Raw genomic sequence first — 19,519 nt, forward strand, 5'->3', positions numbered from 1 at the left:
CCCATGAATGGTTGCGGTCCGCCATCAAAACAACTTGAAGAAGGAGAAGCTACTCATGAATTTTCTCCTCAAAAGTCAAATCCGTTTTCCAAAATTGACATACACTAGTATCTAAATGATAACGAAGATTATTAGTAATTACAGGTTTCAAGAAGTTCAGGTTGTCCAGGTGTGTCAATATTATTTTGAACACTAGCTAGCTATCTTGCAAGATAATGCTAATTCCACATTGCTAGCTAGCATTTTTTATGTAGCTTGCTAGCCAACAACATTGTGCATTTTGACATTTAGATGTTGTATTTTCTTTAGTAGCTAATGCACTGTTAAATTAATTAGTGAAATTGGTATAATATCAGGACAAATGGCTTTTGCCATAGTTTATCACACAGGGTGAAGGTTTTGTCCTGATACATGGCTGCTGTGCTTGCTAACACTGTCATTGCTACACTACTAACCGAATATGGAGTCTACAGTGATGTCTGAAGAAGTGATCGTCGTGGAGTGGGCAGATCCTGGTGTGTCAGAGGAGGGATGCCAAGTCCAAATCATTACAGACAACCCCTCTGCAGGTGTGGTACTCAGGCTGCAGTAGCCAAATTCAATCAGTTTCAGATAGTGATTGTCATGTACTCCTGTGTCAGGAACATTTGTCATATACTCCATTTTCTCACTGGATCTGTGTTGTCACAGTGTTCTCTGACAGCCTGGTCCAGAATATATTGGTGAACACTGTGGTTCAAGGCCAAGAGGAGGGTCATCAACTACTAGATGACAACGGTAATGACCTCTGTGAGTGAGAACGAATTCTGTGTACTCTGACTATCTTGAATTCCAAGGCCATCAATGGTCTTTGCATGCATCTTTCAAATCATAGTTGCTTAGATCTACAGTTGGTAAGTGGAAGGCCATGTTATATCCAGTTTAGCTTACCACATGATTGTACCAGCTTACTTAGGCCTATCACTTTGTATTTCTATTTTTACAGATTGTGAGGAGTGTCATACCTCCAACAAAGACCAGTGTGATGTCCAAGGTGGTCTGTCCTTCATGCTGGACTCTCCCACTCCAATGGGTATACCCCAGAGGGCCCTCCTCACCCTACCCCATGGGCTGGTGGTAGGCAGGTCCAGTATCCCAGGGGCAGGCCTGGGGGTCCTAAATCAAGGGCCAGCTGTGGCCCCAGGAATGCACTTTGGCCCCTGTGAGGGGGAGGTGACTACCAGGGAAAGAGCAGTAGCAAGTGACTATTCCTGGGAGGTGAGTGAGTACTGATATACTGGGCAATTGTGATATGTAGGGATATTCAGATGGCTGATTTAGGACCTTTTTACCGAATAGTGTGTTTGTTTCCTATGTGTTTTATCTGTTTTGCTTTCCGTAGTGATATGTGTATATTTTTCTATTTGCAGGGCTCATCTATAAAAGAGACCTTGGTCTCAGCTTGACTCCCTGTCAAAATAAAGGTTAAATGTACAAAATACTGTACTATAGTTTGTGTAAAACTGTGTCTCAAACGGCACCCTATTCCCTACTTGACCACAACCCTAGGACCCTGGGTGATATTTGGGTGTGCACCTATAGTGCTATTCCATGGAAATCTTAAGCATTGTCTCTATACTCTATTTATGACTTTTGTGTCGAGTCAGCTGAGATTATTTGTCATGTTTTTCTATAAAAAGCATTGCTTTTTTTTCAGGTCTTGAACAGTAAGAGTGAATCTGAGTACATCGATGCTGCACGAGACACTCATTCCAACTGGATGAGGTAACTTGTAGGACGTACCCTCACTTATTCTACAGTCTGTCTGTCTGTCTAAGTCACATTACGCTCTGTCTCTCAGGTATGTTAACTGTGCTCGTAATGAAGAGGAGGGTAATCTCATAGCACTCCAGTACAGGGGGATTGTTTTCTTCCACTGCTGCCGCTCCATCCCCCCAGGAGATGAGTTCCTGTTTTGGCCTGGGGGCAGATTCATCGAAAGGTTTAGGGACCCCTCTGATCAAATCTGGCTCCGAAAGTGCACCCCTTCAGGTACTTATCGTTCCCAGTCTCCTTTTACGACCTTGCTCAGGCACTGGGCGTCTAGAAGGCTTATGTGAGGGTGTGTAAAGAATAATAATAGGGAATATTACATTTCTGAACTCAAAAAGGTTGAAAGAATGCCAGTCACTTTAGTAATGTTTAGTAAGACCTAACTTTTGCGTCTTCTCTTCTCTGTTTCAGAGTTTAGAACAGATTTGTCGTCTCAGGTTTTCCTCTGCTGTCAGTGCCAGCTTACTTTCACCACCAAGTCCTACCTTCAAAAACATACAGAGAAATCACACTCTCTGGACCTATCACCTGCATCTGAACTGAGTGAGCTTGACAATCACCTTTCTAACGGCAATGTAAAGCCAGACCCGATGTCGTCGTCCTCTGTAGGGGAGTTGGCCTACCGGTGCCCTCAGTGTCCTAAGAGCTTTAAGCAGAAGGGCCACGTCCAGAGACACATGCGAAATGTCCACTCCAAGGTTAAACCGTACTGCTGCATCCATTGTAGGAGGTGTTTCGCTCAGCTGTCTTGTCTGGCCAGGCACCAGATACGAGTTCATGGAAAGAAGAAGAAGCAGGGAATAGAAGAGTTTATGTCTGAAGAGGTCAGAGGGAAGAGTCAGCCACCCCCTGACAGGACCCAGGAAACAGAGTCCTCCACCTCCGATGCTCCACCTACAGGGACCTCGGTCTTATTCCCGTGTCCTCATTGCCCATTCTCTTCTACTGTGGAGAGCAGCCTTTGTCAGCACATGAAGAGCCATGACCAAAGGGAAAAGGTCATCAAAATGCAGGCTTTTGTAGAGGTCAGAGGGGAGAGCACCCATAAACCTGAATCCCCAGAACTCCCCTCTGATGCTCTACATACAGAGCCCCAGACAGATGAGCCGGCACAAAGAGGTGAGGAGGCCAACAGCTGCTCTCAGTGTGGGAAGCGCTTTAAACAGAAGGGTCACTTCCAAAGACACATGCGAGCTGTCCACTCCAACGTCAGACCCTACTGCTGCCCCCAGTGCAGGAAGTGTTTTGCTCAGGGGTATGACCTGGCGAGGCACCAGCTACGAGTTCACGGAACGAAGAAGAAGCGTCGAGTAGTAGAGGTCAGAGGGGAGAATCTGCCCCGACCGCCCTCTGACAGCGCCTGGGAACCGGAGCCCCCCTCCAATGATTCACCTACAGAGACCCAGACTGGAAGAGCTCCCTCTCAGAGACTAAGAAACCTCAGAGTAAAGTCCACCAGGACCTCTAAAGCCAAAACTAAGACAAACGCACCAAAACAAAGACAAATCAGTACCAAGAAGAGATCCCATTCAGATCCTGATTCAGATGATCTGGACATGAAGGAGATGGAGGGAGAGGCTGTTGGAGAGGAGGCCCAGTACAGCTGCACTGAGTGTCAGGGAACCTACGACAACCCAGAGTCTCTCAGATCCCATCAGTGCATCCAAGTCGTGGTGGGGCCGCCGCCGTATTCTTGCTCTACATGTGGGGTTACCTTCAAACGGTACACCACCCTGAAGAAGCACAAGCTCAACAAGCACCCGAAGGAAAATATGCGTTATTGCTGCACCCGCTGTGGAAGGTTCTTCAGTCAGGCTGCCGGTCTACAGCGCCACCTGGAGGCAGAAGTATGTAAGGACATCCAGCTGAGCTCTGAAGCTGTCCCCTGCTCCTACTGCCAATTCTCCTTCACCGAGGAGAGGTACCTCCGGAAGCACGTTAAGAGACACCACCCTGAGGAGTATGTCTCTCAAGCCTCAGGCCTGGGCTCAGGCCTCATTCCGCCAGAGCAGAAGGCCGTGGAGGGGGGAGAGGTCCACCTCTGCTTTCAGTGTGGGAAGAGCTACAAGTATGTTAAATGCTTCAAATCTCACAGGTGTTTCCAGTCAGTCACAGCCAAACGGTACTTGTGCAATGACTGTGGGAAAGGTTTCTCTTGTTTCTACAGCCTTAAGCAGCATCAGCGGATTCACACGGGAGAGAAGCCATACCGCTGTTCTTATTGCGAGAAGTGTTTTAGCCACTCTGGACAGCTGAATGTGCACGTGAGGATACACACAGGGGAGAAGCCTTTCCTGTGTACAGAGTGTGGAGAGACCTTCCGTCAGTCTGGGGATCTGAAGCGCCATGAGAGAAAACACACTGGTGTGAAACCATGTACCTGTCCTGAATGTGGGAAAAGCTTCAGTCGACCTCAGAGTCTGAAAGCTCACCAGCTGCTGCACAACGGAGAGAAACTGTACAAGTGTGATCAGTGTGTCAAAAGGTTTTCACGAAATTATCACCTGACGAGACACCATGAAAAGATGCACTCATAATTTGGCTGCCCCACACACTATTTACTACTTGGTTAAGTTGATCTTTCTGTAGCAGAGCAACATTCACAGATCAGAATACCATTCTATTTACAACACAAGTACAAGCATGTGATTTGTGTTTTATTATTGCTTGACCTCACTAACGCGCTCGTGTTTGAATGGAAGCAAGCCCCTGCAGCAATGTTCCAACATCTTGTGGAAAGCCTTCCCAGAAGAGTGGAGGCTATTGTAGCAGCAAAGGGGGACCAAATTCATGCGCATGATTTTGGAATGAGATGTTTGACGAGCAGGTGTCCATACTTTTGGTCATGTGATGTATCTTTGTACCTGGAGGACAATTCAGTTTGTAAACTGAAGATGAGGGAAATGAATTTAAAAAAGACTGACTTCATTATCACGGTTCACCATTTATTCCACAAAACATAATGCAAAGCATGTGCCCTGTACAAGCCTAAAATCTTATGAAAATACATAACATGCTTATGAGATATTTCTTCATTTCATAAAATTATCCAACACTGTCTTTGTGAAATCACCCAGGTCTTGCCTCCGAAATTCAACAAATATCCATTCTAGACAGTTTCCATTGCTTATCTTACCAGCTTTAATCCAATACCTCACATATGGCGTTTACCATATAAACAATCAAATATTTCAGTCATCTTAACTATACAAACACACTGGTATGAGAGTTGACATAAATAGGCTTTTTACAGTAAGTTTCCCTCCAAACTGAAGAAGCAGGTGAATACTACCTGGCAGTGATTCCATGTGCTACAGTCAGGGGAATGGGGAGTGCACAATAGCTGCTGGTGATGTTTCATCACCATCAAAGTCCATGGTTGTGTTCATTAGGGTCCAGATAGGACTAGTCCTTCCCTGTTTCAGTCCATTTTATTCTGTTTGGTTTCTAATGAACATGCACCAGTTGTGTTTCCATCACCAGTTCTTGTGTCTGCCATTCAGTCAGTGTTGAACACATCTTTGATAACATCCACAATAAAAAATAAATCCGATTTCAAATCTTGTCCATATCCCTTTGTAGCACAGCAGATTTGGAAACGTTCTCTTCTGGTCCTTTTTACAATGAGTTATTTTATGTAAGTTCAGTTACTTATTAAGAAATGGGTTGTTACTGAAGGTTTACTATGCTCTTACTGAATCGCATCAGTAGCCATTACTGGATAGCGGAGTTGACTGGCTAACAATACACATGCTCTACGGTTGTTAACTCAGAGGTAGGCAGCAGTCGACTGAAGTTGAGTGACAAACCCCTGCAAAGGTTGGATTGCTGATCTAATTGTAGAAGGAGATGGATAGATAACCTACGGTATTCTCTTATGTTCCAGTGAAGCACCAACACAATCATTCCACATCTTCTCCAGTGTCAACATTTTACAATTACACGTCTTCCTCAATCACATAAGTTATCATATGCACCAACTCTTGACTCCATTAGTGCATACATGTTAAATGTTTTACATGTATTAATAAAATAATATATACAAACCAAACTTTGTTTGATAAACCACACAGTATTACAGCTGTAAAATGACAATCCCAGAAAATAAAACATCACAAAATAAAGAAAAGGAATTTGTTTTTGCAAATTGAAATCAAAAGCCTGGTTTTCTAATTCACTCAAACACTATTTTCTATCAAATGGCCAAATACGGAACAGCAACGGTTAGAGCTCCACAGAAGTTCTTGCCAGTATTTTTTTAAATGTTAAGAAAATGGTTGATTAAACTATCAGACAAACCAGTTGGCAATATTAACAGATGGGAAATATTCACAAAACAAACAACAAAACAGGATTAAAAGGGTTGTTAGATAAAGAGATTATATGCAGCAATACAAAGCCTGAGGGTACACGTATGCAACCGCAAACAAATACTAAAGTTTGAGGCAAGAAATACCCTGGGTCCACTGCAAACACACTAACATCCTGCTCTTTACTTCATGTTGTTGAAGAGACATAGGAAACCAGGCTTTTATAAAGGTTCACATTTCAGCTCTTCAACCCTGCATTCCAGATCCGCTACCTGCAACCAAAGTAACAGTTATGTATTATGATGGACTACTAGAAACTTTACCAATGCTCTGCTTCACACAATGAAATATATATCATTTAACAGACACTTATCTAAAGCAACTGACAGTCATGCATGCATACATTTTTCGTATCGGTGGCCCCAGCAGGAATCAAACAGACAAACCTTGGTGTTGGAGCCACACATACAGCCATCAGTCTCCACTATTACCTGTTCATGGAGCTGTCCTGACTCCTCCTTCAGTGATGCCTCGGCCCCGTCCTGTACACAGCGCTGAGTCTCCTTCTTCAGGTACTCAATCTCCCTACAGATGAGACGTCACAGAGAGACACTAATCACACTCAGTGTTTCCCCTATATTAATTTAGCAGCGGTGGCCCAAATTGTTGCCACTGCAAAAATATTTTTCTGCAGAGACGCGCTTTTAAATGGATAGTCAATGGCTCCATGACTGGAAGTCTATGGGAACAGCTAGCATGTCATTGCGCTAACGCTAGTAGCAATGCAACCTCTGTGTGTGTGTGTATGGCCCGGCCTTACTTCTGCTGGTACTCCTTGATGAGGCGCTTGGCCTTGCTGTACTTGCGCTCCAGAGCCTGGTACTGGGCCTGCGTCTCCTTCAGGTGCTCGTCCACAGCCTGACACAGACTCTGGGCCTCCATCCAGTAGCCCTCCAGCTTCTCCATGCGCTCCTTGTTCTCCTGCAGGGTCTGCTCCAGCTGGTTCTTGTCCATACGCCAGCGCTGCTTGTCCTGCTCTGCATGGTTCAGCTGGGAGTGTGGAGAAGCACACACACAGATGCACGTAAGTACACACACACACAGGTAAACAAACGGACTGGCCGTAAATGCCACTGAATATTAATTAAGTAGTAGATGTACTGTACAATTAAACATTGGGACATCACATTTAATAACAATCACGATATATCCCAATATTTAAATATATATATATATATATATATATATATTCTCTTTTATTTAACCTGGATTTAACTGGGCAAGTCCGTTAAGAACAAGTTCTTATTTACAATGACGGCCTGCCAAAAGGCCCCCTGTGGGGACGGGGGCTAAAATTAAAAATAAAAATACAGGACAAAACACACATCACGAAAAAGGGAGACACCACAACACGACATAAAGAGTGACCTAAGACAACAACATAGCATAGCAGCAACATAATACAACTTAACCTACCTTTCTTTTCAGCTGCTGGATCTCTGCCTGTGTTACAGCATGCTTTATTTGAAGCTGAGGAGAAAGTTAAGGAAGTTGTTGCAAAATCTGTCCACAAGGTAGTGCAGTATATAAGGAATAGGGCGACACCGCCCTTTATCTTTAATGGTTCCTCTCACCTCCCGGTACTTATGGGCCAGCTTCTCAGGGTCCGTCTCCAGGGGAGAGATGTCCTCGTTCTCAGCCAGGTCAAACACCTCGATGGCAGACGGCTCCGTGGGGCTGACCTCCTCCTCCTCATCCTCCTCCTCATCAGTACCATATTCACCATCCTGGGGAAAGAGAGGACCGGTGAGCCCGAAAGTAACTATTCGGTTTGGAGTTTAATTATTCTCCAGCTCTTAATTGACAGGGCCAAAGTGTCTGCATATTTGAATAGGTTTGAATAGGTTCAATATGCTTCCATCAATCCCATTTCACAGTATTTTTATAAATGCCTGTGACTGCTGCTACTATAACAGCATCATGGTTATAAAAATGTATTCTTAACTGACTTGCCTAGTTAAATAAAGGTCAAATAAAATAATAAATGGTTGGTTGGTACTGAGACTGGCCACTAGATGGCGTATAACACCATTGAAGAGCATCCCTAGATTGGGGCAGGGAACACAGAACAAACCCTCAACCATTATGCCATCATTCTGCATGTCAAAGTAATAAGATGGAGAACATAAGAATGTCCTGCATCCTCATAGGATTTTGATTGGACAGAGGTTAGAGAAAAAAAAAATCATCATTTTGGGTTGTAAGTACTCTAAAATCTCTAACCTAACAACCCAGAGATGAAGAGGCCAAAACATCAGAAACACTGATTCATTTTGAAAAAGAAGTCCTAGGGAGACAGAATTTAATTTATCATATGCTCTCTAAACTGACCTGTTGGTATGCATCACAAATGGCACCCTATTGCCTATTTAGTGCACTACTTTTGACCATAGGAAGAATAGGGTGTCATTTGGGAAGCACACGTGTGTTTATACTGTCTGGAGGCTATACTGGACAGTAACAGCGTAGCTAAGGACACACGCCCATTCAGCTCACTCGATACAGCCACCGGCTTTGGGTCAATTCTGACAAAGATGTGATTGGCACACATACAGTATCTTAATCCTAAAGGGTAAAAGAGAACACACAGAGGGAAAAATGTACCTAAAAATGCCTATTATTAATTTTTTCAATTAAAATAGTGACCAGGTGTCAGTTTCTCTCTAAACTAGCCGTGTTCAGAGTCGTGATCTTTAAGGCACAGAGTAGCAAAACATTTCACAACATAAAGAAAACATCTGTATTCTTATTGGACACGTTCTGGTAGTAACTCCCCTGTCTGTCTGTCCATCTGGACTGTACTTCTTGGTTGTCCATGTACTGGCTGTAGACTGGTTGTAGACCTACCTATACTGGTTGTAGACCAATTGTATACATACCTTCTGGTCATCTATGTACTGGTTGGTTACAGACTGGTTGTAGACCTACCTATACTGGTTGTAGACCAATTGTATACATACCTTCTGGTCATCTATGTACTGGTTGGTTACAGACTGGTTGTAGACCTACCTATACTGGTTGTAGACCAATTGTATACCTACCTTCTGGTCATCTATGTACTGGTTGGTTACAGACTGGTTGTAGACCTACCTATACTGGTTGTAGACCAATTGTATACCTACCTTCTGGTCATCTATGTACTGGTTGGTTACAGACTGGTTGTAGACCTACCTCTTGGTCGTCCATGTACTGGCTGTAGCGTTGTTCCATCACCTCTCTCTGCCAGCGCTCCTGTTCCAGGGTCTGTTGGATCAGCTGGGCCACCTCACTCTGCTCGCCCGGCTTCTCCCGACCAATTAGAAACCTGCATACAATTACAGATTTTGAAAATGGCTTTCTATGTGGACTGCTATGATATGGTCCCTTAGCAAGAGGTTAAATAATCTGAATTATATAACCTCTCAACCTTGACCCAATATGCTCCGAGAGAGACGTGTTTTTCAGTGTAATACTCTCCTCAGCTATGTAAGAGGAATCGGAGTAGTGCAGTTCAGAATGAGTACCCATAGTCAGTCAGTTATCAAGACCACCACAACAGCCTTAGAATCCCCTCCGTAAACTATCAGGTAATTAAATGCTAAACACAGTTCCCATCCTCATTCACCCATCCATTCCCATGGCTGACATTTTTATGAATAGGCCCAACTGACCGCCTGCCTGCCTCAACCCTTCCTTCCCTGTCCACTGATCTATAATGCATGAGCTCTCTCTAAAGTCACACAACACTAACAATTACACACACACACTAACAATTACCTCCATAGCTCTACTGATCACTAGTTCCAGAATGATGAATGAATGAGCCTGTATACGACGACAAAGCAGTGCTGGGGATTGAGGAACAGGCAGGCGACTCTGGTGCCCCATTCAGTCAGCCACAAATAGACCCCTCTGGCATTTCAGAATGATAATTGTGTCGATGCCTGCTGTGAGCATGATGGGGATGTTTTTATGCTCTTCCATGGTTCAAATGTGAGTTTCAGCTTTGTCCGTGGTTCTGTTGCTGTATCTCGAAGGGAAGTTTTCGCTCTTCATCATGGCCCCATTTGACCTCTGATGACTGACTACTCTGCATGCCCTGGTCTACACAGTATGTATGTGGGAGGATGTTGTCATTTAGACAGTCTTCTCTAGAGTCTAAAGCCACTGCAAAACTAAGAAGAAGATGTGTACAGAAAACCTTAACGGAGTCTCGCGTCACGCAGTACTACAAAGAAAATAGAGTAGGGATTAGACTTGATGAAGTCATTTAAACTGTCTGTATTCAAGTGTTTGAGAGAGACGTCCATCAAGGCAACTCTATTTCCTCTCAGTAGCTAATTGTTCTCAAAGCAGTAGTAAACTCAGCAAAAAAAAAAAAAAAGTCCTCTCACTGTCAACTGCGTTTATTTTCAGCAAACTTAACATGTGTAAATATTTGTATGACCATAACAAGATTCAACAACTGAGACATAAACTGAACAAGTTCCACAGACATGTGACTAACAGAAATGGAATAATGTGTCCCTGAACAAAGGGGAGGGGTCAAAATCAAAAGTCAGTATCTGGTGTGGCTACCAGCTGCATTAAGTATTGCAGTGCATCTCCTCCTCATGGACTGCACCAGATTTGCCAGTTCTTGCTGTGAGATGTTACCCCACACTTCCACCAAGGCACCTGAAAGTTTCCAGATATTTCTGGGGGGAATGGCCCAAGCCCTCACCCTCTGATCCAACAGGTCCCAGACGTGCTCAAGGGATTGAGATCCGGGCTCTTTGCTGGCCATGGCAGAACACTGACATTCCTGTCTTGCAGGAAGTCACGCACAGAACAAGCAGTATGGCTGGTTGCATTGTCATGCTGGAGGGTCATGTCAGGATGAGCCTGCAGGAAGGGTACCACATGAGGGAGGAGGATGTCTTCCCTGTAACGCACAGCGTTGAGATTGCCTGCAATGACAACAAGCTCAGTCCGATGATGCTGTGACACACTGCCCCAGACCATGACGGACCCTCCACCTCGAGGCCTTGGTGTAACGCTCATTCCTTCGCCGATAAACGCGAATCCGACCATTACCCCTGGTGAGACAAAACCGCGACTCGTCAGTGAAGAGCACTTTTTGCCAGTCCTGTCTGGTCCAGTGACGGTGGGTTTGTGCCCATAGGCAAAGTTGTTGCTGGTGATGTAAGGCAGGTCCTCACCAGACAACATGCCTACAAGCCTTCAGTCCAGCCTCTCAGCCTGTTGTGGACAGTCTGAGCACTGATGGAGGGATTGTGCGTTTCTGGTGTAACTCGGGCAGTTGTTGTTGCCATCATGTACCTGTCCCGCAGGTGTGATGTTCGGATGTACCGATCCTGTGCAGGTGATGTTACATGTGGTCTGCCACTGCGAGGACAATCGGCTGTCCGTCCTGTCTCCCTGTAGCGCGGTCTTAGGCGTCTCACAGTATGGACGTTGCAATTTATGGCCTGCAGTCCTCATGCCTCCTTGCAGCATGCAAGCATAAGGCACGTTCACGCAGATGAGCAGGGACCCTGGGCATCTTTCTTTTGGTGTTTTTCAGAGTCAGTAGAAAGGCCTCTTTAGTGTCCTAAGTTTTCATAACTGTGACCTTAATTGCCTACCGTCTGTAAGCTGTTAGTGTCTTAACGACCATTCCACAGGTGGATGTTCATGAATTGTTTATGGTTCATTGAACAAGCATTGGAAACAATGATCTGTGAAGTTATTTTAATTTTTACAAATTATCTTTGAAAGACAGGGTCCTGAAAGACAGGGTCCTGAAAGACAGGATCCTGAAAAAGGGGTCCTGAAAGACAGGGTCCTGAAAAAGGGGTCCTGAAAAAAGTGTATTTTTTTGCTGAGTTTAGTTGGTGAGGAAAAGAAACCTGCTAAAAATGAAAAAAAAGTGTTAACTAGAAGCCTCTGTAACATCAGAGTGTTGCATCAAAGTGTGCATCTCAAATAGCACCTTTATTCCTTATATTGTGCACAATTTTTCACCAGAGCCCTATAGACCCTAGTCAAAAGTAGCGCACTATTGCCAAAAACATATCCTCACTTGACAGTGCCTGTGGTGTTCCTGAGGACGGAGGCAGCGAAGGTCTGAGTGACCCCCACCAGACTGGTCCCATCCACCTCCACTATCAGGTCATTCACCTGGATTCTGGGTGGAGAAACACAAAGCAGCACCAGTCTTATAATATGCTTACTTTTTCATTCATACAGGTTTGTCTCGGAGATAGAAATCTGTTTTGCTAGCGAGACCTGCTCCCGCAAGGAACCGTAATGCGACCGAATTGACTCCCTTTATTATTCCAAACCTATTTGTGGAAAAGCAATAACATATCAAAATCCGCAAGCTAGACAGAGATGTGAATACTACTACTAGACATACAAGTTTGGCTCATCTCACATGCTTGATTGCTTCTTAGATGTATTAAATCATGCAGAACCAGTTCAGGTAAGTCTGCCAGGAGTGTAGCTGGAAAAGCCGTAGATGAAGGCCACCATTTTGTAACGTACCTGCCATCCCGATGCGCTGCTCCTCCATCGGTGACAGTCTTGACAAAGATGCCCAGTTTCTCCAGGCCCATGTCTGCCCCCGCCCCCATCCCAATGATACTGATACCCAGCCCATCCCCATCTGAGGACAGTGAGACAGTGAGAAAACAATAAAATCATCGTAATCTATGATGAAAATGAAATGCTCTTTTGTTTCATAATAGCTTTTAAAATCAGAATATCCCTCTTGGGAGAAGGGACAACTGGAAGGCAGATGGAGGGATGATAGATGCGTGTTGATTGAGTGAGGGGATTGATCTCTGATTGTCTCAAGAGAATGGCGATTACAACTCCTCTTTACAGTTCTGTGAAGGGGACTTTTCTTTAAGTGGGCAATCTGGAATGTTCTTTGTTGTTTTTCGAATCACAGATTGCTACATTAAGGTTATGGGGTAACTGAGCTGAGGTGTACCTTTCTCCAGCTCGACGGGGAACAGATCGAGCCTCTCCACCCTCTTCTCCAGCTCGTACTCTGCAGACGCAGCCATGGGGTCCACGTCCTCATTCCGACGATCATAGTCCTCGTTGGGGTAGGTGGCAAACACCTGACAGATGAAGAGAACACAAAGTAGCTTATTACAAAACTGTTTAAACATACTTTTTACCTAGGAAGGACTTGTGTAAAGCACTTTGTGACAACTGCTGATGTAAACAGGGCTTTATAAAATAGATGTTTGTTGTCGTTGATAGATTTACTGATTGAACAGTAGTTGCAGGTTTATCATTGAGTATGAGGATGTTTCTATCTGTGTTAGAAGAGGGCCTTAGTTCCATTATGTTCTGATAGGTTGGATGGGAGGTGGGACACAGTGAAAAGGGTGACCACATAATGTTTAGTGCAATATACTGTCACGTCATTCACCTAATAAAAATGGACACAAACCATTTTCATCACCAAATTTGCCTCAGTTAAAGCTTGTTTCAACTACCAAAATGCTATTATATTCAGGTAACAGACTTCAAATCAACCCCGGTATAAAACCCAGGCACCTCTCATCTGAAATAGTGACCCATTTCAGAGCAGAGCTTCCACTTTAGTCCAGCTCCAACAGCATTATTCCATCCTAAATGGTACCATATTCCCTACATAGTGCACTACTTTTGACCAGAGCCCTATGGGTAGTGCACTATATAGGGAGCTATTTGGGAATAAGCCCATGACAGTATACATAAGCACCTTCAGCATTCTAATGCAGTCCTGGCCACTGCAGCTGCCACACACACACACACACACACACTCTCTCTTTCTCGGCCACTCTTCTCTCTGGTCTTCCAGGGAGGCTCAGGTCACATGTGCACCTCACATAACCACTCTCCTACTAAAGCTACACAGGACCTGCTCGGTGCTTTACCCTCTTCTCTTTCCATCTCACTGTTCACCCTCCCATTCGTATCCCTCATTCCTCTCCTCTTTTTCTCTCCATCCCCAATAACCTATTATCTTCTCTCCTCATTCCCTCTGGCTTTTATATCTCCCTCTTTTGCTTCTTCTCCAAACTCCCCAATATAACCTCTCATCTTTTAATCGTTTCCCTCCAATGAATAACCCTCCTCTCTGTTACAACAGTCTTCATGTTTGCTACCTTTCCTCATCTGTTTGTGCCCGTCTCACAGTAGTCAGTACACACACACACCTCTTTGCTTGTACAGTGTCATCTAAATCACATGGTCTCTGTCTCCGTAGCAACCACAGTGAAGTGCTTGTCAGATTTGACATTGCTCTTATGATTCAACCAACCTCCCCCTGAGAGAACTAAATGGACTATTATCTGTTTTCATACATCATTGAATAGTAGGAAGGTTGAGGTGAGGCACATTTCTTTGGCTGGGCTAAACTCTATCTAGGTCTGTGCAGTTGGATCAAAGGTTTTCAAATAGAACACCCGGAAGAGGCCGTTGTACCGTACATATACTGTTGACGACGCAGCCTATGACCACGTAAATGCCAGCTCAGAGCTATACATTTAGGAACACACACACGTTAATGGCTACCTAAACCAGTAAACCTCTGACTGGTGTAGACCAATGGCGTGGGTTTGGCATATGGTCTAAATAGGTTGTGTGATTTAGGTTACCTATTGTATCTCGGCGGATTAGGATCATTTGGATTATAAGCAGACAGAAAATATGTTTAGCCTTCGTGTGAATGGATGTAGCCTGGCACTAGCACAGGGGTATTCAAATCTTACCCTACGAGGTCTGGACTACTGCTGGTATTCTGTTCTACCTGGTAATTAAGTACACCCCACCTGGTGTCCCAGGTCCCTGATTAGAGGGGAAGAATGACAGGAAGCAGTGGAACTGGCATGGAGGTCCAGATTTGAGTTTGAGGGCATTAGCACATCAACAGTTAAAATAACTGAAAGTGGTCCCCCAAAGCTCTCTACCTGTGTGCATCCGAAATTTACATTACATTACATTTAAGTCATTTAGCACCCTATTCCCTATATGGGGCACAACGTTTGACCAAAGCCCTATTCTTGTCTATTTATTGTATCTGTGCCTGTTTGTTCTGTGTCTGAAGCACCACCATAGTGCTAATAGAATTGCACTTAACTTGATTTGTCCACTTTTCTGAATTTAATTGAAAAGTAGTTCACTACATAGGGAGTAGTGTAATCTGGTGACCAGAGACCAACTACAGTTCAGACAGTATAGAGTATTAACATGTGTCAAAGGAAACAAGTCTCCTACATCCAGATGTGTCTGTACTCTGTACCACCTGCCTGTGTTGGGCTGCATCATCTGCCTGCAGATTCAGCTCTGCATACTGACTGACAAGGCAAAGACACACTGACATGGCGCACACACACACACACACACTGACATGGCGCACACACACACACTGACATGGCGCACACACACACACTGACATGGCGCACACACACACACTGACATGGCGCACACACACACACTGACATGGCGCACACACACACACACTGACATGGCGCACACACACACACACACTGACATGGCGCACACACACACACTGACATGGCGCACACACACACACTGACATGGCGCACACACACACACTGACATGGCGCACACACACACACTGACATGGCGCACACACACACACTGACATGGCGCACACACACTGACATGGCGCACACACACACTGACATGGCGCACACACACACACTGACATGGCGCACACACACACACTGACATGGCGCACACACACACACTGACATGGCGCACACACACACACTGACATGGCGCACACACACACACTGACATGGCGCACACACACACTGACATGGCGCACACACACACTGACATGGCGCACATACACACTGACATGGCGCACATACACACTTACATGGCGCACACACACACTGACATAGCACACACACACACTGACATGGCGCACACACACGCAGAAAGCTAACACTTTCTCCTTCCAAAGTCAAGAGATTTACTTCTTCCTTATATGGGAGTATCCCACTAAAGGCCAGACAGACACTGATCATCTTACATGATGCTCTCATATCCTCCCTCCCTCCCTTCTGTACTGTATGCACGCACACACACAGTCGCTGAACACTGGATGAGCTGGGCGGGGTAGATAAGGTGGCATTGTGGCAGTCAATGAGCGACATGAGCCTGCCTTTCCCCCTTTCAGGAGACAAACATTGGGATTAAGGTGGGGGGCAGGGCAGGGGGAGGCTGAGGCAGGGCAGGGGGAGGCTGGGGCAGGGCAGGGCAGGGGAGACTGGGGCAGGATACATGCTGCTGCTGCTCCAGTTGTGACAGATAATAGGTCACAGTGGATAACAGATGGCCAGGAACACCCCTCCCTCCAACCCTCTCTGCCACCAATCGCCCTACAAAAGCTGTGTGCAGCCAGTAGCTAAACTAAGCTAACGCCTTCTGTTTGTGTCAGAACAGGGAATCCAAACAGGGAAACCGCTTGGAATGTATCACATATTAAAAAGCCCCAGCAACACACAAATGACTAGGTTGGTACTATGGGAGGTATATAGAGGCATGCCCTCATGCTGTTATATATTTTTTCAACAATTACCACAATGGCTCCTTGGCTGCACACTAAATGGCACCCTAGTCCCTATGGCCCTGGTCAAATGTAGTGAAGGGGAAACAAAGCTTCCTGAAGCATTGAGCATTTCCTGCCAATTGTGTCGAAACTAGGTTAATAACTTGAGGATTTGATCAACACAGTGTACATTGCCTAAATTCAACATACCTGGTGTTCCAGGTCAGTTAAATCCAAAACACGAAGTGCCTGCGGCACTCCAGGCCCAGGGTTGCCTACCCCTGAACTAGAGAATAGGATGCCACTTGGTACACGGCCCTTGGCTGGGAGGGATGTGGTTGGATAACATTGTGGTCAACTGGTTACATCCTCCTGGTACCGGGTTTCCTAAACTCTGTCCCCAGGACCCCTAAAGGGTGCACGTTTTCCTTTTTTGGGAAACACGGTCCTAGTAGAAAGCGGTTTACCCTGTTCCTCCTCTTGTTGCTTTCCCCAAAAACAAATCCAAATCTGGCTTAAACCCAATAGGCTGTGTGGATGTGGTGTTGACGGGTGAGTTTAGCTGCTTTCTCACAACAGAAATAGCATGTTCCTCTCCACAAGTTCAGCTGCTAACCTATTAACATTAACACTGGGGAGTTTCACACTTTTTTTACAACACTCTTAGTCGCTCTTCCTATTACATTTTCTTTTTTACAAGATGTTCGTTTTCACTGTATACTATTTGCTCTGGTAGAATCTCAATTGCATTTTCTTGATTCCTTTGCATCCTCTGTCCTGGCCTCCTCAAAACCCATTGGATGCAAAGGTCAGAGATCCCTCCCCTCTGACAATCTCACCCAATGGGTTTTGAGAAGGAGACGAGGAGAGTGGACGTGAGGAATCAAGGCAACGCAATTGAGATTCTCCACATGTCCCATTGAAATGGCACTTTAGTCAGAGCTTTCTTCAACTACCAAAGTAGAATTATGGGATGGAAAGTGATGAGATTGGTTGTCTTATGTGTCCTATTAACATCTTCATTCATAGTTCAGAACAGGCAGTCTATTTGCTACTTGCAGTCTCAGAGCATTTCATTTCAATGTACCGGATATCTGTTGCAATTAACACACTAGATGTGTCATAAATTGGTTTCTGAGAGCTGGCTTGTGGCTTAATCACACCGCAGCAGCAACAAGCTCAGTACAGACTTAACGTCCCTCCGAGAACCACTCAGGTGGGCCTACCTCGAACAAACACTCAATCTCCCACTAACTGTCCTGAAGACAATCAAACCTTAATCAAACTGTAGAAACAATCTTAGCACGTATAACAGACTTAACGTCTCTCCGAGAATTAACAAACACCTAATCCCACTAAATCTCCTGATGACAATTGAACGTTAATGAAACTGCATAAACAAGCTAAATATAAAGGAAGGGATAGCTCCAACAAACAATCAGTCAGTTCCAATGCGCTCGCCACCCGTTCCCCCTAATTCGTCAATGTTTGCAGATCTGAATGGTCTGGAAAGGTATAAGCTTCCGCATATACAGTACCAGTGAAAAGCTTAGACACACCTACTGATATGGTTTGAATCGCAACTAAAATGGCCAAATAACTTCTTAATTAAGCACATTGTGTTGAGCCTGAACTGGCATACAGTTCGGGGAAGATGGTGTTTTCCCGCTAATTGATCGCTAAATGATTGCATTTTGGAACGTTCGCACTTCTAGCCTTATGCCGTGTGTGGATAATGTGAAGAAATAGCCTAATAGTTTATCAACATTTCGATCGGTTGCATGAGCATCATTGCTTTTGAAAGTTTTTTTGACGTGAGTAGTTTAATTAATTTGGGATCTATCGCATCCCACAACTGTCCCAGACTATGTTTGGAATATTTATTTCTCGTAGGCTAGTGCTTTTGCTGTTCATTGGGCCTACTCATCTTGTTGGCTGACGTAAAGGTGGACAGTCCTAACATCTTCAATATGGACCTCGGAATTCGATAAGAAGGACGTTGGATGTTGGTCAGGTGGGACGCTACCGTCCCACGTACCCTAGTTAACCGCTCAACACAGAAGAGCTGCATGTGCACACTCCCTCAGATTTCATTTGGAGAAAAAATCATTTCTATTTTATGTTCAATTGTATTCTTCATACTATAAATAATATAAAATAATGCCACGGAATTCTAAGCAAATCTAGTCTGCTCAATGAACTAGTGTAGACTGTGTAATACGGTCCAGCCCATAGACTGTGTAATACGGTCCAGCCCATAGACTGTGTAATACGGTCCAGCCCATAGACTGTATAATACGGTCCAGCCCATAGACTGTATAATACGGTCCAGCCCATAGACTGTATAATACGGTCCAGCCCATAGACTGTATAATACGGTCCAGCCCATAGACTGTATAATACGGTCCAGCCCATAGACTGTATAATACGGTCCAGCCCATAGACTGTATAATACGGTCCAGCCCATAGACTGTGTAATACGGTCCAGCCCATAGACTGTGTAATACGGTCCAGCCCATAGACTGTATAATACGGTCCAGCCCATAGACTGTATAATACGGTCCAGCCCATAGACTGTATAATACGGTCCAGCCCATAGACTGTATAATACGGTCCAGCCCATAGACTGTAACACGGTCCAGCCCATAGACTGTATAATACGGTCCAGCCCATAGACTGTATAATACGGTCCAGCCCATAGACTGTATAATACGGTCCAGCCCATAGACTGTATAATACGGTCCAGCCCATAGACTGTCCAGCCCATAGACTGTATAATACGGTCCAGCCC

The 19,519-nt window shown here is 44.8% G+C and overlaps 2 protein-coding genes across 6 annotated transcripts in view; one reads left to right on the forward strand and one right to left on the reverse strand.

The window, feature by feature from the left end:
* LOC115144283 (histone-lysine N-methyltransferase PRDM9-like) lies at positions 1–5,372 on the forward strand. Of its 5 annotated transcripts, none has more exons than XM_029685187.2 (7): positions 1–169; positions 467–569; positions 691–789; positions 986–1,257; positions 1,697–1,764; positions 1,841–2,031; positions 2,224–5,372. In XM_029685187.2, exons 1-7 carry the CDS (start codon positions 116–118, stop codon positions 4,347–4,349), a joined length of 2,913 nt encoding a protein of 970 aa, XP_029541047.1. In that variant the 5' UTR covers positions 1–115; the 3' UTR covers positions 4,350–5,372. The 5 variants fall into 5 exon arrangements, with proteins under 5 accessions (XP_029541047.1, XP_029541048.1, XP_029541050.1 ...); XM_029685188.2 differs by having other exon boundaries at positions 691–777; XM_029685190.2 differs by having other exon boundaries at positions 474–569.
* LOC115144284 (neurabin-2-like) overlaps positions 4,741–19,519 on the reverse strand; it is a 27,183-nt gene continuing 12,404 nt past the window's right edge. The window contains exons 3-11 of the mRNA XM_029685191.2: positions 13,141–13,273; positions 12,690–12,810; positions 12,226–12,330; positions 9,354–9,486; positions 7,757–7,909; positions 7,599–7,652; positions 6,943–7,172; positions 6,614–6,707; positions 4,741–6,394 (exon numbers count right to left, since the gene is read on the reverse strand). Coding sequence (XP_029541051.2) covers positions 6,344–6,394; positions 6,614–6,707; positions 6,943–7,172; positions 7,599–7,652; positions 7,757–7,909; positions 9,354–9,486; positions 12,226–12,330; positions 12,690–12,810; positions 13,141–13,273 — 1,074 coding nt within the window. The 3' untranslated portion in view covers positions 4,741–6,343. The remainder of the gene's footprint in view (positions 6,395–6,613; positions 6,708–6,942; positions 7,173–7,598; positions 7,653–7,756; positions 7,910–9,353; positions 9,487–12,225; positions 12,331–12,689; positions 12,811–13,140; positions 13,274–19,519) is intronic.

This window comes from Oncorhynchus nerka, linkage group LG16 (genome assembly GCF_034236695.1).
Source record: "Oncorhynchus nerka isolate Pitt River linkage group LG16, Oner_Uvic_2.0, whole genome shotgun sequence".
In the NCBI taxonomy this organism is placed as follows: Eukaryota; Metazoa; Chordata; class Actinopteri; order Salmoniformes; family Salmonidae; genus Oncorhynchus; species Oncorhynchus nerka.

Excerpts from the sequence above, each read along its gene's own strand:
- LOC115144283 (XM_029685187.2), top strand. The coding sequence starts at position 116 with ATGATAACGAAGATTATTAGTAATTACAGGTTTCAAGAAGTTCAGGTT. Across the intron at positions 170-466 it reads AAGAAGTTCAGGTTGTCCAG|TCTACAGTGATGTCTGAAGA; the intron begins GTGTGTCAATAT and ends CCGAATATGGAG. Across the intron at positions 1,258-1,696 it reads CAAGTGACTATTCCTGGGAG|GTCTTGAACAGTAAGAGTGA; the intron begins GTGAGTGAGTAC and ends CTTTTTTTTCAG.